At 35.3% G+C, this 16036-nt stretch overlaps 2 protein-coding genes across 3 annotated transcripts; both read left to right on the forward strand.

Annotated features, from left to right (window-relative positions):
• The first annotated feature begins 514 nt into the window (after positions 1-514).
• LOC105955488 (heme oxygenase-like, multi-helical) lies at positions 515-4930 on the forward strand. 2 transcript variants are annotated; one of them, XM_012979215.2, is made up of 6 exons: positions 515-1082; positions 1934-2042; positions 2693-2983; positions 3103-3517; positions 3616-3882; positions 4263-4930. In XM_012979215.2, exons 1-6 carry the CDS (start codon positions 712-714, stop codon positions 4688-4690), a joined length of 1881 nt encoding a protein of 626 aa, XP_012834669.1. In that variant the 5' UTR covers positions 515-711; the 3' UTR covers positions 4691-4930. The 2 variants fall into 2 exon arrangements, with proteins under 2 accessions (XP_012834669.1, XP_012834670.1); XM_012979216.2 differs by having other exon boundaries at positions 520-1082; positions 4266-4930.
• Positions 4931-11135: 6205 nt separating this feature from the next.
• Positions 11136-15211, forward strand: LOC105955487 (Leucine-rich receptor-like protein kinase family protein). The gene is made up of 2 exons (XM_012979214.2): positions 11136-13992; positions 14553-15211. Exons 1-2 carry the CDS (start codon positions 11319-11321, stop codon positions 14966-14968), a joined length of 3090 nt encoding a protein of 1029 aa, XP_012834668.2. The 5' UTR covers positions 11136-11318; the 3' UTR covers positions 14969-15211.
• Positions 15212-16036: the final 825 nt, after the last annotated feature.

Raw genomic sequence — 16036 nt, forward strand, 5'->3', positions numbered from 1 at the left:
TTTATTTCTCACCTACTTAACAGAAGGTATAATAGACTATACACATTAAAAAACTTGATCAACAATTAATTAGAGGGAGATTTTGGTTATTATGAATATGTGGGGGCGTTTTTTGTTGTTTAACATAAGTTCAGTGGTTTCGTAATTTACCCTTAAAAAGATGAGAAAATTACAGTTTTCACCCCTCAAGTTTGAACTTATCACATTTGGTCCTCCATGTTCACAAAAAAGACATTTGCTCTATCATGTTTTAACAATTTAGCACTTTTGGTCATTTTTGTCAATTTAACGTTACACCATCAGTTAAGGAAACAATGGGCAAACACTTGATTACGTTAATACTAACGGAAAATTGATAGAAATGGCTAAAAATGTTGATTTTTTGAAATATGAGAAACTAAATGTGTTTTTTGTGAACATGAGGGACCAAATGTGTAATTAATGCAAACCTGAGGGACCAAACTATATTTTTCCATTAAAAATATTTTAGTTTCAATTTTAGGCCCATTGTATTAGAAAGAGTATAAATGGGCTGGTCAATAACAGCCCATTACTTCTTTGTTTCCTCCGCTCCGCCCATTTTCCTCCCTGCACCTCCGTCCCTCCGCCACCTCCTCCGCCGTTGTTTTCACCTGAAACAATAAACCGTTAAATCCACAGTCGATAGAATAAAATTCCATATAAAATCAGAAGAGAATCCATTTCAATTTGATGCAAAAACTGTTATATCTCGTCCAAACCGTATCACCGCCCTCTCTCAGTTTGTTCGCAAAACCCTCATTCTCTTATCCTCACCTTTTTCCGTCTTCCGCGCTTGCATCTCGCCTCAGATCGTACAAATCGGCGTCAACGACCGGCGGTTTTATCAGATTCCCGATGGCATCGTCGGCAACTCCGAAGTTGCCGGCGCCACCCATAGAGGAGGGGATAGGGAGGAGATTCTGGATCAAGTTCAGGAAGGAGTGGACACACGCGCTGTATTCTCCTTTTGTGGTCAGTTTGGCCGCCGGGAATCTCAATCTGGATACGTTTCGCAATTATATTGCGCAGGATGTGCATTTCTTACGTGCCTTTGCGAAAGCGTTAGTAATCCTCGCAGCTGTATTTCATTCAATGATTTATTTATTTTTTCCATCTTGTTTGGTATTGGAGCTGTGTTAATATTATACTTGTTGAATATCTCTTGGTTTTTGGAATGTTATTCGTGATTCTAATTCAGTTTACAGTGAGGGTCAAAAAGTGTTCGGGTGTTTCTTTTGTCGATTTTTTTAAGGAATATTAAAATTTAATCCGAATACGGGTTTATACTGACAAATCTCTTATCATCTTGCTTTATATGTGCAATGAGAGATGTATAGGTTTGTTTAGTGTATCAATTAGGACATGAGTAAGATTCAATAATTCAAGGCTCAGATAATATTTATTATTGCATTGTTTGTTATCTTCGTGGTGCTAGTTTAATGGTAAACTGCGAGTGAATGAATCAGTAAACAATCTACTGCCATGGTTGTGATTTTGTCTCTCAATCTACTTCTTTACCTGTTATGGCTTTTTTTGCTCCGTTCTTTTGATGATTTTGTTATTCCTCTGAAGCAAGCAGTGAAATAGCTGAGCAGTAAACTGACACAAAATTGATACACAATATTTCTTTTAATACGTTGAAGAAAAGGCCAATGGAAAGAAATATTTAAATCATAGGAGATCCATAAGTATTCTTAGTTATCAATCTGTCAGCTATGGCATTCACATGGTCAGCAAGATTTCCTTATTGACACGTGGCTTAAATGTACATCTAGGTGCAGGTGTTCTTAAAAATGCAATAGGTCGGCACAGGCCTAGTGTCTTGTCTTTTAGCTACTGTTGCATATCCCTGCCTTGCTTATATGCATGCATATGGTGACATTGTGCTCAAAAGTGAGAAATTGTGCATCAGGTATGAAATGGCTGAGGAGTGTGCTGATGACGATGATGCAAAAGTTGGGATTTACGAACTGAGAAAAAATGTCCTTCAAGAGCTTAAAATGCATGATTCATTTGTCCATGTAAGTATTCGAGACTCCGAAGGTGCATATAGCATGTAGTTGCTTTAAATTTTTATGTTTCTTGTTTGGCATGTTATTTTGTCATGTTATTGTGTTCACTTGCTGAAATTTGGAAAAGTATAGATAACCATCCTCTATTGTGCCTTCTATCTGTTGGGTCTTGGTGAAATGTTAAGGACTTTTGATTTCATAATCATCTACTTGATTCTACTAGGAGCATGCGAATGTCATCAATGGCTGACCGTTGATGTGTAAGGTTTTCAAGGATTATTTTGGAAGATGAATGTTTCTACTAAAGGTGTAATGTGGAGGAACTTAGGTTATGCTAGAAGAAGATATATTGTTTATAGATTGATGTTCATGCCGTCGAATCTTTACTTTGTCCCAATCAGACATAGCTGCTTGTAGCTAATTCAGTTATTTGTTTAATTTTTTGGGAGGAACATTTTTTGTTTGTTAAAATAAAAAAAGGAATACGAAGTACTATGTGGTTTCATTCTGCCAATAAATAGAATTTGCATGTCTGGCCAAAACTTATTGCTATTCTTCATGCCTAGTTCTGCTTAATAGTAGTTTGGCTATTATATTCGTTAAGTTTCAAATGCATATAACGTTCCATTCTGTAACTATGTCCATATTGTAAAACGCAGGAGTGGGGTTTTGACTTGCCTAAAGAGAGTACTCCAAATGCTGCCACTGTTAAGTATACGGACTTTTTACTGGCAACAGCATCAGGAAAGGTTGAAGGAGTAAAAGCTCCGGGTAAATTAGCTACTCCTTTTGAGAAAACAAAATTGGCAGCTTATACTCTTGGTGCAATGACTCCTTGTATGAGGCTTTATGCCTTTCTTGGAAAGGAGTTGCAGGCACTTCTTGATCCCAGTGAAGGCATTCATCCATATCAAAAGTGGATAGACAATTACTCCTCTGATGTTTTTCAGGTTTGTATTATTACCAATGAGAAACTCATCTGAGCTCTTTTCTGCTCAACTTTCCCTTCGTCAAAGCAAAAGGTTGGATATAGATTTGAAATTTCAGCGATTTCATTTTGTTGATTCAGGCAGCAGCTTTGCAGACAGAGGACCTGCTGGATAAGTTAAGTGTGTCATTAACTGGGGAAGAGCTTGATGTCATTGAGAAGCTCTATCACCAAGCTATGAAACTGGAGTTACAGTTCTTCCTAGCCCAACCACTTGCTCAGAAATGTGTTGTTCCTCTATCTAAAGAGCACAATCCAGCAGAACATTGTCTCATGTTATTTTCAGATTTTGATTTGACATGCACCGTTTTGGATTCATCTGCCATCTTGGCAGAAATAGCAATTATAACGGCCCCAAAATCAGACCAAAATCAACCAGGAAATCAACTTGTTCGGATGTCTTCGGTTGGCTTAAGAAGTACATGGGAAGAACTTTCCAAACAGTATACTGAAGAGTATGAACAGTGCATAGAAAGCGCCTTGCAATCCAATAAAGGTGAGTGTGTAGTTATTTCATTCTTTTTTATGTGAATTCGTATTCAAATTAATTTAGAGGGAAGATGACTAAGTCTTAAGAAATAACTGTGCTTGCAGGGGAAATTTTCAATTATGAAGGGCTGCGTGGAGCACTTGAGCACCTCTCAGATTTTGAGAAAAAAGCAAATTTGAGAGTGATCGATTCTGGGGTGCTGAAGGGTCTGAATTCTGAGGACATTAAACGAGCTGGAGAGCGACTCATTCTCCAAGATGGTTGTACTAATTTCTTTCTGAACGCTGTTAAGAATGAAAACTTGAACACAAACATCCATGTTCTTTCTTATTGTTGGTGTGGTGATCTCATCAGATCTGCTTTTGCATCAGGTTGGTTCTTTTTCTTTGGGATAATGTTTATGTGTTCGATCAGTTTCGATTATTCCTGATTTGATAATTGCATTTTTCACACGTAGAATTTGAACTGGCTTTCTCATTATGAAACAAGCAGATAGCACCCTCAGCTACAAATTACAAAACTGAAACAGCTTAGACTAGTTGCTCAATTTCTCCTTGATTTTGGTGGAAATCAACGAGAGATGGTAAAAATAAAGAGAGTCAACGTTCCCTTAATTTAGTATAGCAATTTTTAAATTCTGATCAGTTTTATAGCCTTCTTTTCTGGTGTTATCATCTCATGGAAAAGTTATCTTTCATTTTATACTACTAGTGCAATAATTTTTGGTGTGCTAATATGGTGTGGTCTTTAGCAGGTGGTTTAGACCCGGTAAATATACATGCAAACGAGTTCACCTACGAAGATTCCTTATCGACGGGCGAAATCATTAAAAAGGTGGAGTCTCCCATTGACAAAGTTCAAGCTTTTACTAATATCAAACAGAGTTGTTGCAGTGATCAGAAGAAGATTCTGACAGTATACATCGGAGATTCAGTGGGTGACTTGCTCTGCTTGCTCGAGGCAGATGTTGGTATTGTCATAGGTTCAAGCACAAGCCTGAGAAGAGTGGGGAGTCATTTTGGTGTATCGTTTGTTCCTTTGTTTCCAGGTTTGATTGAGAAACAGAAACAGTTTACTGAGGAAGAAAGCTCGTCTGGTTGGAAGGGTTTATCCGGAATTTTATATACAGTGTCTAGCTGGGCTGAGATTCATGCTTTTATTCTGGGATCACATTCTTGATAGTTCATCGAAAAACAATTTGAAGAGATGTTTATATGATAGAATATACTCAATACATATATAGATACAAAACTAGGTGGCTGTTTTTTGTTGCGGGTCACCGATTTATTTCTGAACTGTAAATGGCCGATTCTTTTGGAGTTTGTATTGATATAAACTGAGTGCTATTCGGGTTTTACATATGAATGGCATTTTGAACTACTTGACATGTGAGATATTCGAAGAGATGGTTTCTTGTTACTTGTTTGATTTTGCAGTTATCTTTATCGTTGATATATACTACTCTTGTGGATATTGTTTCTTCCTATGATTGTATGGGAATTTATTATTCAATAGCTAATCACGACGGCTTATATGTCCTATCAATCGAGGCCTAGGCTTTAGAATTTAGTTGGTCATGTATTCGAGTCGAGGAACCAATTAACCTCCAAGTATAATTATTCAAAGGTGAGCATAAGAAGATAGAAAAGGTGATTCGAGGAAACATATTTTCGCTATAATGGCCAAGCAACTCCCACGATTCGGTCTCGAGGTTGTAAATAAACTACTTTACGTAATTCCTTACGAGGACAACAAGTGGGTCCCGCGAAACAAACTGCGTAAACACCCCATAATGAAGTATGTATGATTAACTGTCCCGCGAGAATGATTATCCGAATTAAATTTATATATAGAGAGAGAGAGGGGGAGGGAGGGACATCAATTAGTGATGATATGATGTCCAATTACGGAAATCAATTTCAATCTTCCACAACATCACCATGGGGTCGGGTCCCAGACAAATCCAAAAAAGATTAATCCTAATTTAACTCAAATTCATAATTGTAAATCGTATTTTAACTCCAATTTCATAGATTTTCATCTCTAAAATTCAATTTTGATTTTTTTTTTAAAGATAATTTGGGGGTTTTGTTTTAAAATGGATGCTATTTAATAGGAGTTTTTCAAAAAAAAAAAATCATTTACTTTAAACGATACTAAAAAGGAGATAAAAGTAATATTGTTTAACTTGTAGGCCCCTTTACTATTTTAATTTTGCCTATTAGACCCCTCGTAGCTGTCGCCTTTGTTTATTTTCCTATGCACTATGCAAAATCATCATTCTTAATATATAAATACTAATAATACCAACTCCATATTCTTCATTAATCCTCTCTCCCACACCTCTTTCTTCTTCCTTCTTCCTTTGACGACCAATATTTTTAGGTCATTTTTCATATCAAGATTCGTAAGGCGAAGAAAATGGAGCCGTCGAGATCACGATTCCGTTTTTCATATATGGATGTAGATACAGAAATCTCTATGCAAATGCGCGGCGTGTTACGTGTGAATCAATTGACACGAAGCTAAGGGGTTGAATTTTTCGAAGAAAAACACAACTTCTAGGCAAGTCTGATGCTTGGCTTCTATTTATACAATTTTTATTTTATTTTTGGCTTTGAAGTTCTTAAACCTAAGTTTGATCTGCATGTGTTTCTTCTTCTTCTATGGCTGAAATGAAGTTTTGGAATCTTTAACAATTATATTATATGTAGCTGTCTAAAAGATTCCAAAGATTAATATTATTTCCCTCCTTGTATTTTTTTTAATTATTAAATAAATACCGAATTTTATTTTCTCTTTTTTTTTTTTTTGGTTATTTGATGAATTTTTCTCATATATATTTTATGGGAGTTCTTGTGTTGTTTGAGGTTTGTAAGAGAAACCACTATATCCTTGTAAAGTCTTGATGATGTATTAATTCGGATTAATTACATTAATGGATATTTGTTTCTTGGTTTAATATGTAATTAGGATATATTTGTGGACATGTTTATTTGTAAGTAATCATAGGGTTTTGAATGAGTTACTAAATACATATTCAAAGGAGAGAATGTACTAATTAATTAGTTGAAAAAGATTCCCCTTTCCCAAAGTATTGCAATCAAATCATGTAATGGCACATTCTATAATATTTATTATAGCGAGTCATCGGACGTTAAAGGTGTAAACAAGCTGAGTCGAGCCAAAACACATGGTTGTTCAAGTGTGGTTAAATTTTCATCAAACTTTGAAAGTTATGTTTCAGATTGGTTTGATTAGCACATCGAGTACTTGAGCTCGAACGAGCTTTAATCGAACCAAACACAAATCAAAGTCGAGTATATATCTTAATTTTTTTTAATTAATGATCTCGAGCTCGAATCAAGCTTTTAGCCATCGATCTCGAATTGAATATCGAGTAGTTTGATTCGATTTTCATCCCTAAATTCATAATTAATACATAACTTAATTAGTAAAGCCAAAAGAATTAGTGAATAAAAAAACAAGAACAAAAAAAATAATAATAATAGGAGAGAGATGAATTCAATTAGGTGAGGGATGATCTCATGATATAATAGATGAACATGCATATTTATTAATTTCAACAAATAATGTAAGTACTTCATTGAAAAGTCATTTACTAATAATGTCCCACAATTACCTATAAGTTTGTTTTAACATTCATAATAATAAATTCATCGAGCTTGTCTTGATTTATTTTTCCCCTATTTCTATTTCCAAATAAAAAAAAAAAATCACCGAATCAACGCATATCGTATACTACACTCACTGAAATACACATCAAATTATTTTTGGTCACTTTTAATTTACATACAATCGCATATATATATATATATATATATATATATATATATATATATATATATATATATATTAAGAATTAAGATAGGAATGATGAATCGTTAAATCACTTTCTAAGAACAACAGCCAAAAATGACTTATCTTTCAATAAATGCAAATGGTAGTTTCATATTATATAATTAATTGTCGTGTTATCATTAGTGGAGAAGGACAGGTAATCCAATATTAAAAGAAAAAAGAATCCGAATTAGTCAAATTAATATATTTATTTTTTATTTTATATAATTAGTTTATGAGTCATTGACGAATCAGAAACAAGATTATGGAATATTAATTACATTAGGGGTGCTTAATTAGTTGAGATGGCAGTTTACAACTATATGTGATTAATGATCTTTCTAGCTGGCTTATTTTTACACTGTAATCTCCACCAAGTAATTTGGACACAAATTGTTGTTTACTTTTAACAAGTCTTTGCTTTATTTTGTGCTGCGCCTGCCTCACTATTTTTATTTTTATTATTATTTTATTTTTTTGAGCATTTTTTCCTTTTATGGTGGAATTAAAAAATAAAATAAAATAATTTTTTTTCACTAAAATACAGATAAATTATTAATTTATTTTTATTAATTTAACCTATCCTCAGAGATTTTCCGTAATTACTAAAAACACTCCCATCTATCCTTAAATCAAAATTCCCTCGATGTTTGTTTTCGTCTTACATCGACCTCGTTGCAGTGTGATTTTTCATGTTATATTTTTGTTTTTATAAAATATTCCCTAAAAAATATCGATTTTATCCCTAAGAACAGCCTCTTAAATATAGGTGGCATTCGTATACCTTCGAAAATAACCTTTTTTTTCTTCGAAATCACATTGCAATATTAGGAAACTTCATCGATTGCTAATGTGAAGTTATGAACCATCATTGCATATTAAGAAATTTTTGAAACAATGCATAGCCAATATGTCGACATCTGTGTTATATCGGCATTTTCGGGAAATATTTCCTGGAATAAAAAAAGATTAAGTAAACAATCACACCGTAAGGGGGTCCGTGTAAGATAAAAACAAAGATCAGGGATAGGTAGGGGTGTTTTTCCTAATTTAGACTAAATTTAGGGACGGTTTCGTAATTTACCAATATTATGTAGGTTGGCGCAGAAATCAAATTCAGCCCTTAATTTCTAAATTGGGCTCAATCTTTAAACTTGGCCCAATTTGATTGTCTACTCTTAGGAGATATTAAATGTAAGTGGAAGCTAATTGGGCTCTGTTAACAAAAAAAATAAAAAATCTTTAAATAAAACATATGAAATATAAATATTTTTTTTAGTGATTATTCACTATTCAGTCTTCTAAAAAAATTCAAATGTAATTATCAATTTATCACAAATCTATTTTCTAAAATATTTGTACAAATATTTCATACTAGTATTACATTATTCAAATAATATTGTTTGACGTAACTTATAAATAAAATAAAAAGTAATTATCTCTGTACAATATTTGATATATTTTCTAAACAAATTAATTGCAATGAATAATTTTAAATAATAATTTAAAAATAATTTTAATTCCCACACTAGATTATAAATTAAATATCAGTGCAATAAATATTTTTTGCTGACTAGATTTTTTTTTAGTGAGATCATAAGAATATTTGCTTTATTTAATTTAGGTGTAACTGTAAAACATATAATTTAATTTATCTTGTAATTATAATGAGAATTCTTAAAATTATTTTATCTTATATATATATACCTTATATTTGTTAATAAAAAGCTTCATGACTCAAAATCAAAATAGTACATGATTTTCCAAAGGTCCCCTTAATACAAACAAAAAGTAACACTTTCTAAATTAAAATTTTAAAATATGTAAATTCCATTAAAATGAATAAAAAATGGTGCTATAAAACTTGTTAATTAAAGACTACTTTTGAAAAGCTTCATCATAATTCCATCTCTCTTCATGAGATAATAATTAATTAGGGATTTATTAATTGATTATATATATATATATATATATATATATATATATATATATATATATATATATATATATATATATATATATATATATATATATATATATATATATATATATAAAGCATGTGAACACCTCATTTTGGAATCATATTATTTAATTTATATATATTATTGTAATTAAAATAAATTATTATTTGAAAAAATAAGGCAAAATCCTGTGACTCTTCCATAGCAGGAACAGGTGCAATATGCAAATACTCTCATTCCCAAGGGAAGCTGCATTTGCAGTTTCAGGCTAATCCTTTTTTCACATGGTTTCCAGCCCCCACTTTCTATTTATTTTATTATTTCTTTATTACCTCATAAATACCAAATATATATATATTAATTATATAAATAATTAGTTACCACTGTTTTCAATTTTTAAATTCATATAATATTCAATGAGCCAGATGGGCTGCATGTTCTTTTTCCAAGTAATTAATAGCAGTGTTTGTATACATTATTGGGGGGTGGGGTTAGGGGGGGTGAGGGTGGGGGTGGGGGGTGAACACACACACTATTATTGATAATTGTGTGTGTGTGTGTGTGTGAATTGGAGAAAGAAAAGATTGTTATTTGTTGGATGAAGATTCTAACCACTTATCCCTTAAGTTAAAGCCTAACATGCACATATTCTTTGACAACCTTTTATTGATCATGTTCAAGAGACATTTTAATGCAATCAAGAAAAAAGGGCATCAAATTTGATGAGATACAACTAGGAAAGTTGTAATTACAATTTTACCCCTGGCTCGACACGTTTTGGTGGCGAAATGTAAATCATGGTGTCAACGGCTCGTTAGAGTAGCGGACACGAGTCTGCTGTCTACAAGGAACCAACCAACCATCGTTGGAGTTGAAATTCACACAGTGTCGCCGCTGCTACTAGTACTCTCGATTCTAGGACATTGCACCAACTTACCACCACCGGAAAGAGTTGAGCTATACCCATACAGACAAATTAAATTACGCGACACTTGATTTGTGGTAGTTCGCTATAAGTTTGTTTGTTGACATTGCAAATCAAGTTTGAGCACGTATTTTTGTTCGATAAATTATAAAATAATAAGTAACAATACTTAGAAAAAAATCACGTTACTCGTGCTCGTGCTCGATTGAAGCTCGTTCAAGCTCGACTCGATTACTTATCAAACACAACTTTTGAAATTCGATTAAAAAAATCGAATAAACTCGAAAACCCCCTAGTTTTAGCCAATTAGTAAAAGGACAAAAGTTACGGACAAAGAAATGAAAAAAAGTTTGTCATGATTGATTTGTTCTTTAACATCTATTTTGAATTTCTATAATTGCACTCCTTTTTAACTATTTTAAAATTCAATTTTTTTTTCTCAAAAAAATAAAATCCAAATTTATTATAATTTCTTATTCCTGCAAAAAAATCTTATTATTCCTGCAAAAAATTATTCAAATTTCATATTTCTAATTTCAATATATATATATATATATATATATATATATATATATATATAAATATATATATATGAAAAATAAAAAAACCAGATTAATTACCATTGTCCGAGTTGACTCATTGATCATGATGAATAATCACTGAGTTCATATGGAGTAAAACACATTCCTTCCCATGTTTCAATGTCGGAACAATTGTACTTGAATCCAAAAACCTTTACAGTCATTTGTTGCATGATTAATTAATCAGTACCTGTTTATAATCCCGAGACCTCACGAACTCACATTAAACTAATCACCAAATTAATCATTAATCATTAATCATTAATTTCCATGCTTAATACACATGGACAAGTGGAGGGGGCCCCCGCCCCCCCATTCTTGATCAATAATTGTGATCATAACAAACTTATTACACAATCACTTATCTCCTTCATATAACTCTCCCCTGTTTCATGATCACACAATCTTGTTTCTGCAGTGATGCAAGAACACTGATTATTATTAATTTATTTAATTTTTTTTAAATAAATTAAATAAATATGGAGAAGAAAACTCATCACCTTTTCTTGTTCTTGTACTGTTCCATTGGTTTGTGTTCATTTTTTGCCAATGTAGTTACATCTATAGATGTTTCGAATCCCGAGTTATCGGCACTTTTGGCGTTGAAATCGGGCTTCATCGATCCGATGGATCATTTGAAAGAGTGGAGAGTTCCAAATGATTCGCCACACTGCAATTGGACCGGCGTACTCTGCAGCTCGAACGGGCTCGTTTCGAAGCTGGATTTATCGAACATGAACCTCAGCGGCCTCGTCTCGGACCGCGTTCGTGATCTGACAACTCTATCGGAGCTCGACCTCAGCTGCAATGATTTCTCGTCGTATTTGCCGAAATCGTTAGCCGGCCTCGCTTCATTGACCGCCGTTGATGTGAGCCAGAACAACTTCGTCGGGGGGTTTCCGTTCGGCCTAGGCGGCATTCCGGGCTTGAAAAGCATCAATGCGTCGAGCAACAACTTCGAGGGACTCCTCCCGGAAGATCTCGGCCGTTCGTTTTCGCTCGAGGTTCTCGATTTCAGGGGGAGTTTCTTCGAAGGCACGATCCCGTCGTCTTTCAAGAATATGCAGAAGCTGAAGTTTCTAGGCCTATCGGGTAACAATCTCACCGGAAAAATCCCGGCGGAAATCGGACAGATGTCGTCCTTAGAGACTATCATCATGGGGTACAATCAGTTCGAAGGTCCAATTCCGTCGGAATTCGGCAATCTCAGTAATCTTCAGTATCTCGATTTGGCTGTCGGCGCGTTGGGTGGCTCGATTCCGAAGGAGCTAGGCATGTTGAAGAAACTGACGACGGTTTACTTGTACCAGAACAGTTTCGAAGGCAGAATTCCGTCGGAAATCGGAAATATGAAGTCCTTAGTGTTTCTCGATCTTTCGGACAACAAATTATCAGGGCCGATACCGAACGAGGTGGCGGAGCTCGAGAATCTGCAGCTGCTGAACCTTATGTGTAATGAGCTGAATGGCTCGATTCCTGTCGGCATCGGCGAGCTTAAAAAGCTCGAAGTTCTCGAGTTGTGGAAGAATTCTTTGAGTGGCTCGTTGCCGTTAAACCTCGGACGAAACTCTCCGTTGCAATGGCTGGACGTTTCCTCGAATTTGTTGTCGGGCGAGATTCCACCTGGCTTGTGTGACTCGGGTAATCTCACTAAACTCATCCTCTTCAATAACTCGTTCTCTGGTTCGATTCCGACGGGCCTATCGAACTGTTCTTCGTTGGTTCGTGTTCGGATCCAAAGAAATCATTTTTCGGGCCCGATTCCATTAGGCTTAGGTACTCTGCCAAAGCTCCAAAGACTAGAATTATCTAACAATAATCTAAGTGGTGAAATACCTCAAGATTTTACACTTTCGACTTCGCTTTCCTTTATCGATGTATCGTACAATCGCCTCGATTCTTCTTTGCCTTCGAGTATCCTATCCATTCAAACCCTCCAAACCTTCAGCGCCTCGGCCAACAATCTGCAGGGGAAAATCCCGGACCAATTCCAAGACTGCCCTTCCCTCTCTGTGCTCGATCTCTCTTACAACTTTTTATCGGGACCGATTCCTCAGAGCATCGCCTCTTGCGAGAAGCTCGTGACGTTGAATCTCAGGAGCAACCATTTAACGGGGGAGATTCCGCGGGCCATCGCCACAATCCCGACTCTCTCGGTCCTCGATCTATCGAACAACTCTCTCGTTGGGAAGATTCCGGATAGTTTCGGAAGCTCGCCGGCTCTCGAAATGCTCAACGTCTCTTACAACAGGCTCGCGGGCCCCATTCCGAACACCGGCATTTTAACCACCATCAATCCGAGCGATCTCGTAGGGAATGCCGGTCTATGTGGCGCGATACTCCCACCTTGCTCGCAGAGTGTCGTCGGTGCAGCGAACAAGCCTAGGAAAGTAGTACGCGTAAACCACGTACTCGTGGGGTTTCTCGTCGGAATATCGGTGATTTTATCCGTCGGGGTTTTAGTTTTCGGAGGGAGACAGGTGTACAAGAAGTGGTACTTGTGTAGCTACTCGTTCTCCGATTGGTTCAAGAAAACTAACTCGGAATGGCCGTGGCGGTTAGTGGCGTTCCAACGGCTTCATTTCACGAGTTCCGACATATTAGGTTGTCTTAAAGAGTCGAACGTGATAGGTGTCGGTGGGACCGGGATAGTGTACAAGGCCGAGATCCAACGGCCGCACTCTATAGTAGCCGTTAAGAAGCTGTGGAGGTCGTCGTCGTCGGACGAGACAGATGTCGAGACGGGAGAGGCCGATCTCTTCGCTGAGGTGGATCTTTTGGGGAAACTTAGGCATCGGAATATAGTGCGAATGTTGGGGTATTTGCACAACGAGAAAGACGTGATGATGGTTTACGAGTACATGCCGAACGGGAACCTCGGCGAGGCGTTGCATGGGAAGTTGAAGTCGGAGAAAGTGATGTTTTTGGATTGGGTTTCGAGGTATAATATCGCGCTCGGCGTGGCGCAGGGGCTTGCTTACCTGCACCACGATTGCCGCCCGCCGGTTATCCACCGGGATGTCAAGGCGAACAACATTCTGCTCGATTCCGATTTCGAGGCGAGAATTGCCGATTTTGGATTGGCTAGAACAATGGCTCACAAGAATGAGACTGTTTCTATGGTGGCTGGTTCCTATGGCTACATTGCACCAGGTAATTAATTATTTAATTAGTGTATAATTATCTTCAATTTATTGCATTCTATTTTATCACCTCTGTGTTAACCGAATTGCTAAAAAAATCTTGGTGTTAAATATTAGTTGAAAACCTCCTAAGATTCATTTTTAGGGGTAATTTGCTAATAAAATTGAATAATAGGGGCAAATTTGTTAATAATTATAATATGGGGATTTATTGACATTTTTAATAAATACAAGGGTGCTAAATGCAATAAAATGGAAATGGGAAAGGAATTTTTAATTTTGGCCGATTCCTATCCGAATTTTTCCAGTTTTTTGAACAATATTTTCCATCCCGAATTCCATAATTACGAGTCCGACTTTTTTTTTGGATCCGAACTGAAATATATATGAGATTTCGACTCTTAGCCTTAAATCACTTTCATATTATTACACTTATAATATCAATATTATCATGCATTTTTCATATTTTAGGTACTAAAATATTCGAATTTTTGCATCCCTCCGACTGCCACTCTTAAGCTTAAACGACTTTTTTTTTTTGGTACTAATTTTTTGTTTTCCTCCATAAAGAATATGGATACACATTGAAGGTCGACGAGAAGAGCGATATATACAGCTACGGAGTAGTGCTTCTCGAGCTGCTAACGGGGAAAACCCCGTTAGACCCTTCATTCGGTGACTCATCGATCGACATAGTCGAATGGGTCCGAAGAAAAGTCAACAGCAAATCCGCAGAGCCCGAATCGGCACTTGATTCCGACATTGCAGGCGATTGCAAGCACGTGCAAGAAGAGATGATTCTCGTCCTGAAAATAGCACTCGTCTGCACCGCGAAACTGCCGAAGGACAGGCCTTCAATGCGGGATGTTATAACGATGCTCGGTGAAGCGAAGCCGAGGCGAAAGAGCATTTGTCGGAACTGGGGGTATAATGGTAATAAAGAGAAATTGATATTTGCACATTCACCTGTTATAGGACTTCTGTAGTTTTACAGAAGTTTGTATAAGTGTTCATTTTTTTTTAGTACTTTAGTTGCTTTTTTGGTTTTAATTAAGTAACTAATTGAGTATTAATTAGTAAATGTAAAGGTTTATAATTGTTATTATTTATTTTGCATGCTTGATTTCTATGATATTGAACCCTTGTGTACCATCATAGGAAGACAAGTAACAATAATGTAATTGTAGAGAAGAATAATGCAATCGATAGTAGGCTAAGATTTACGGCAATTTCTATACGCACGCGTTTCCACGCTTCGAAAACATTTTGGAAATTGAAACACCATAATACCTGTCGGAAATGTTTTGGGACTGTTTCTGGTAATAATGAAAAAATGAAAACTCGTTTCCACCAAAGAAAATCCAAAACAAGTTTTAGATAAAGGCTCGGAAGTGAATATGCTTAAAAATATCTTAAACCTTATGTATCCTTTTTTACTTTTATTGGTGTTTTAATATTTTTTGTAGATGTTAATTCCATACATAAATAAATTTGTATGGCTCAAATTTGTGGAATGATAATTCGGCTTGGAACTCGTAAATTATATATAATTTGTAGATGCAAATATGCAATTAATGATAAATATATAAGTTAAACGTTATAATATTTTTTTAGAAATTATAGATGTATCCTTATATTTTTACTACTTACACGTTTCCCCATGTTCCCGTATCCAACATTTTGGAAAATGGGATTTTCCGGTGCCTGTTTCCCCGTTTCGCCGTGTTTGCTTCCCGTATCCGTTCTACATATATAGTACGTTAAGAATTTTGGGCTTCGGAAATAGTGATTCCTACATTTTTAGAGATATTCATAAAAAAAATGCAAAATTAATTAATATTTCTAGATTTTATTTGAAACAATATAAATTTGAATCCTTTTATTTTATATTTTAATAACAAAATTAAAAAGTAAATAAATTTATGCAATAGTATTATAGTATGGACTATGGAGAATAAAATAAATAAAAATGAGTTCCTTAATTAATTCAAAATTTTATATATTGACTCTGATTTTGAAATTGGGTCAGTTGGGCTTGTGCAATTATTATTATG

This window comes from Erythranthe guttata, chromosome 6, assembly GCF_056151865.1.
Source record: "Erythranthe guttata isolate IM_541 chromosome 6, IM_541, whole genome shotgun sequence".
Classification (NCBI taxonomy): Eukaryota; Viridiplantae; Streptophyta; class Magnoliopsida; order Lamiales; family Phrymaceae; genus Erythranthe; species Erythranthe guttata.

What these genes read in the sequence shown, in the direction of transcription:
- LOC105955488 (XM_012979215.2), top strand. Translation starts at nt 712, where the DNA reads ATGCAAAAACTGTTATATCTCGTCCAAACCGTATCACCGCCCTCTCTC. An exon ending in TTACGTGCCTTTGCGAAAGC is followed by an intron (nt 1,083 to 1,933) that starts GTTAGTAATCCT and finishes ATTGTGCATCAG; the next exon opens with GTATGAAATGGCTGAGGAGT. An exon ending in ACTCCTCTGATGTTTTTCAG is followed by an intron (nt 2,984 to 3,102) that starts GTTTGTATTATT and finishes TTGTTGATTCAG; the next exon opens with GCAGCAGCTTTGCAGACAGA.
- LOC105955487 (XM_012979214.2), top strand. Translation starts at nt 11,319, where the DNA reads ATGGAGAAGAAAACTCATCACCTTTTCTTGTTCTTGTACTGTTCCATT. An exon ending in CTATGGCTACATTGCACCAG is followed by an intron (nt 13,993 to 14,552) that starts GTAATTAATTAT and finishes TCCTCCATAAAG; the next exon opens with AATATGGATACACATTGAAG.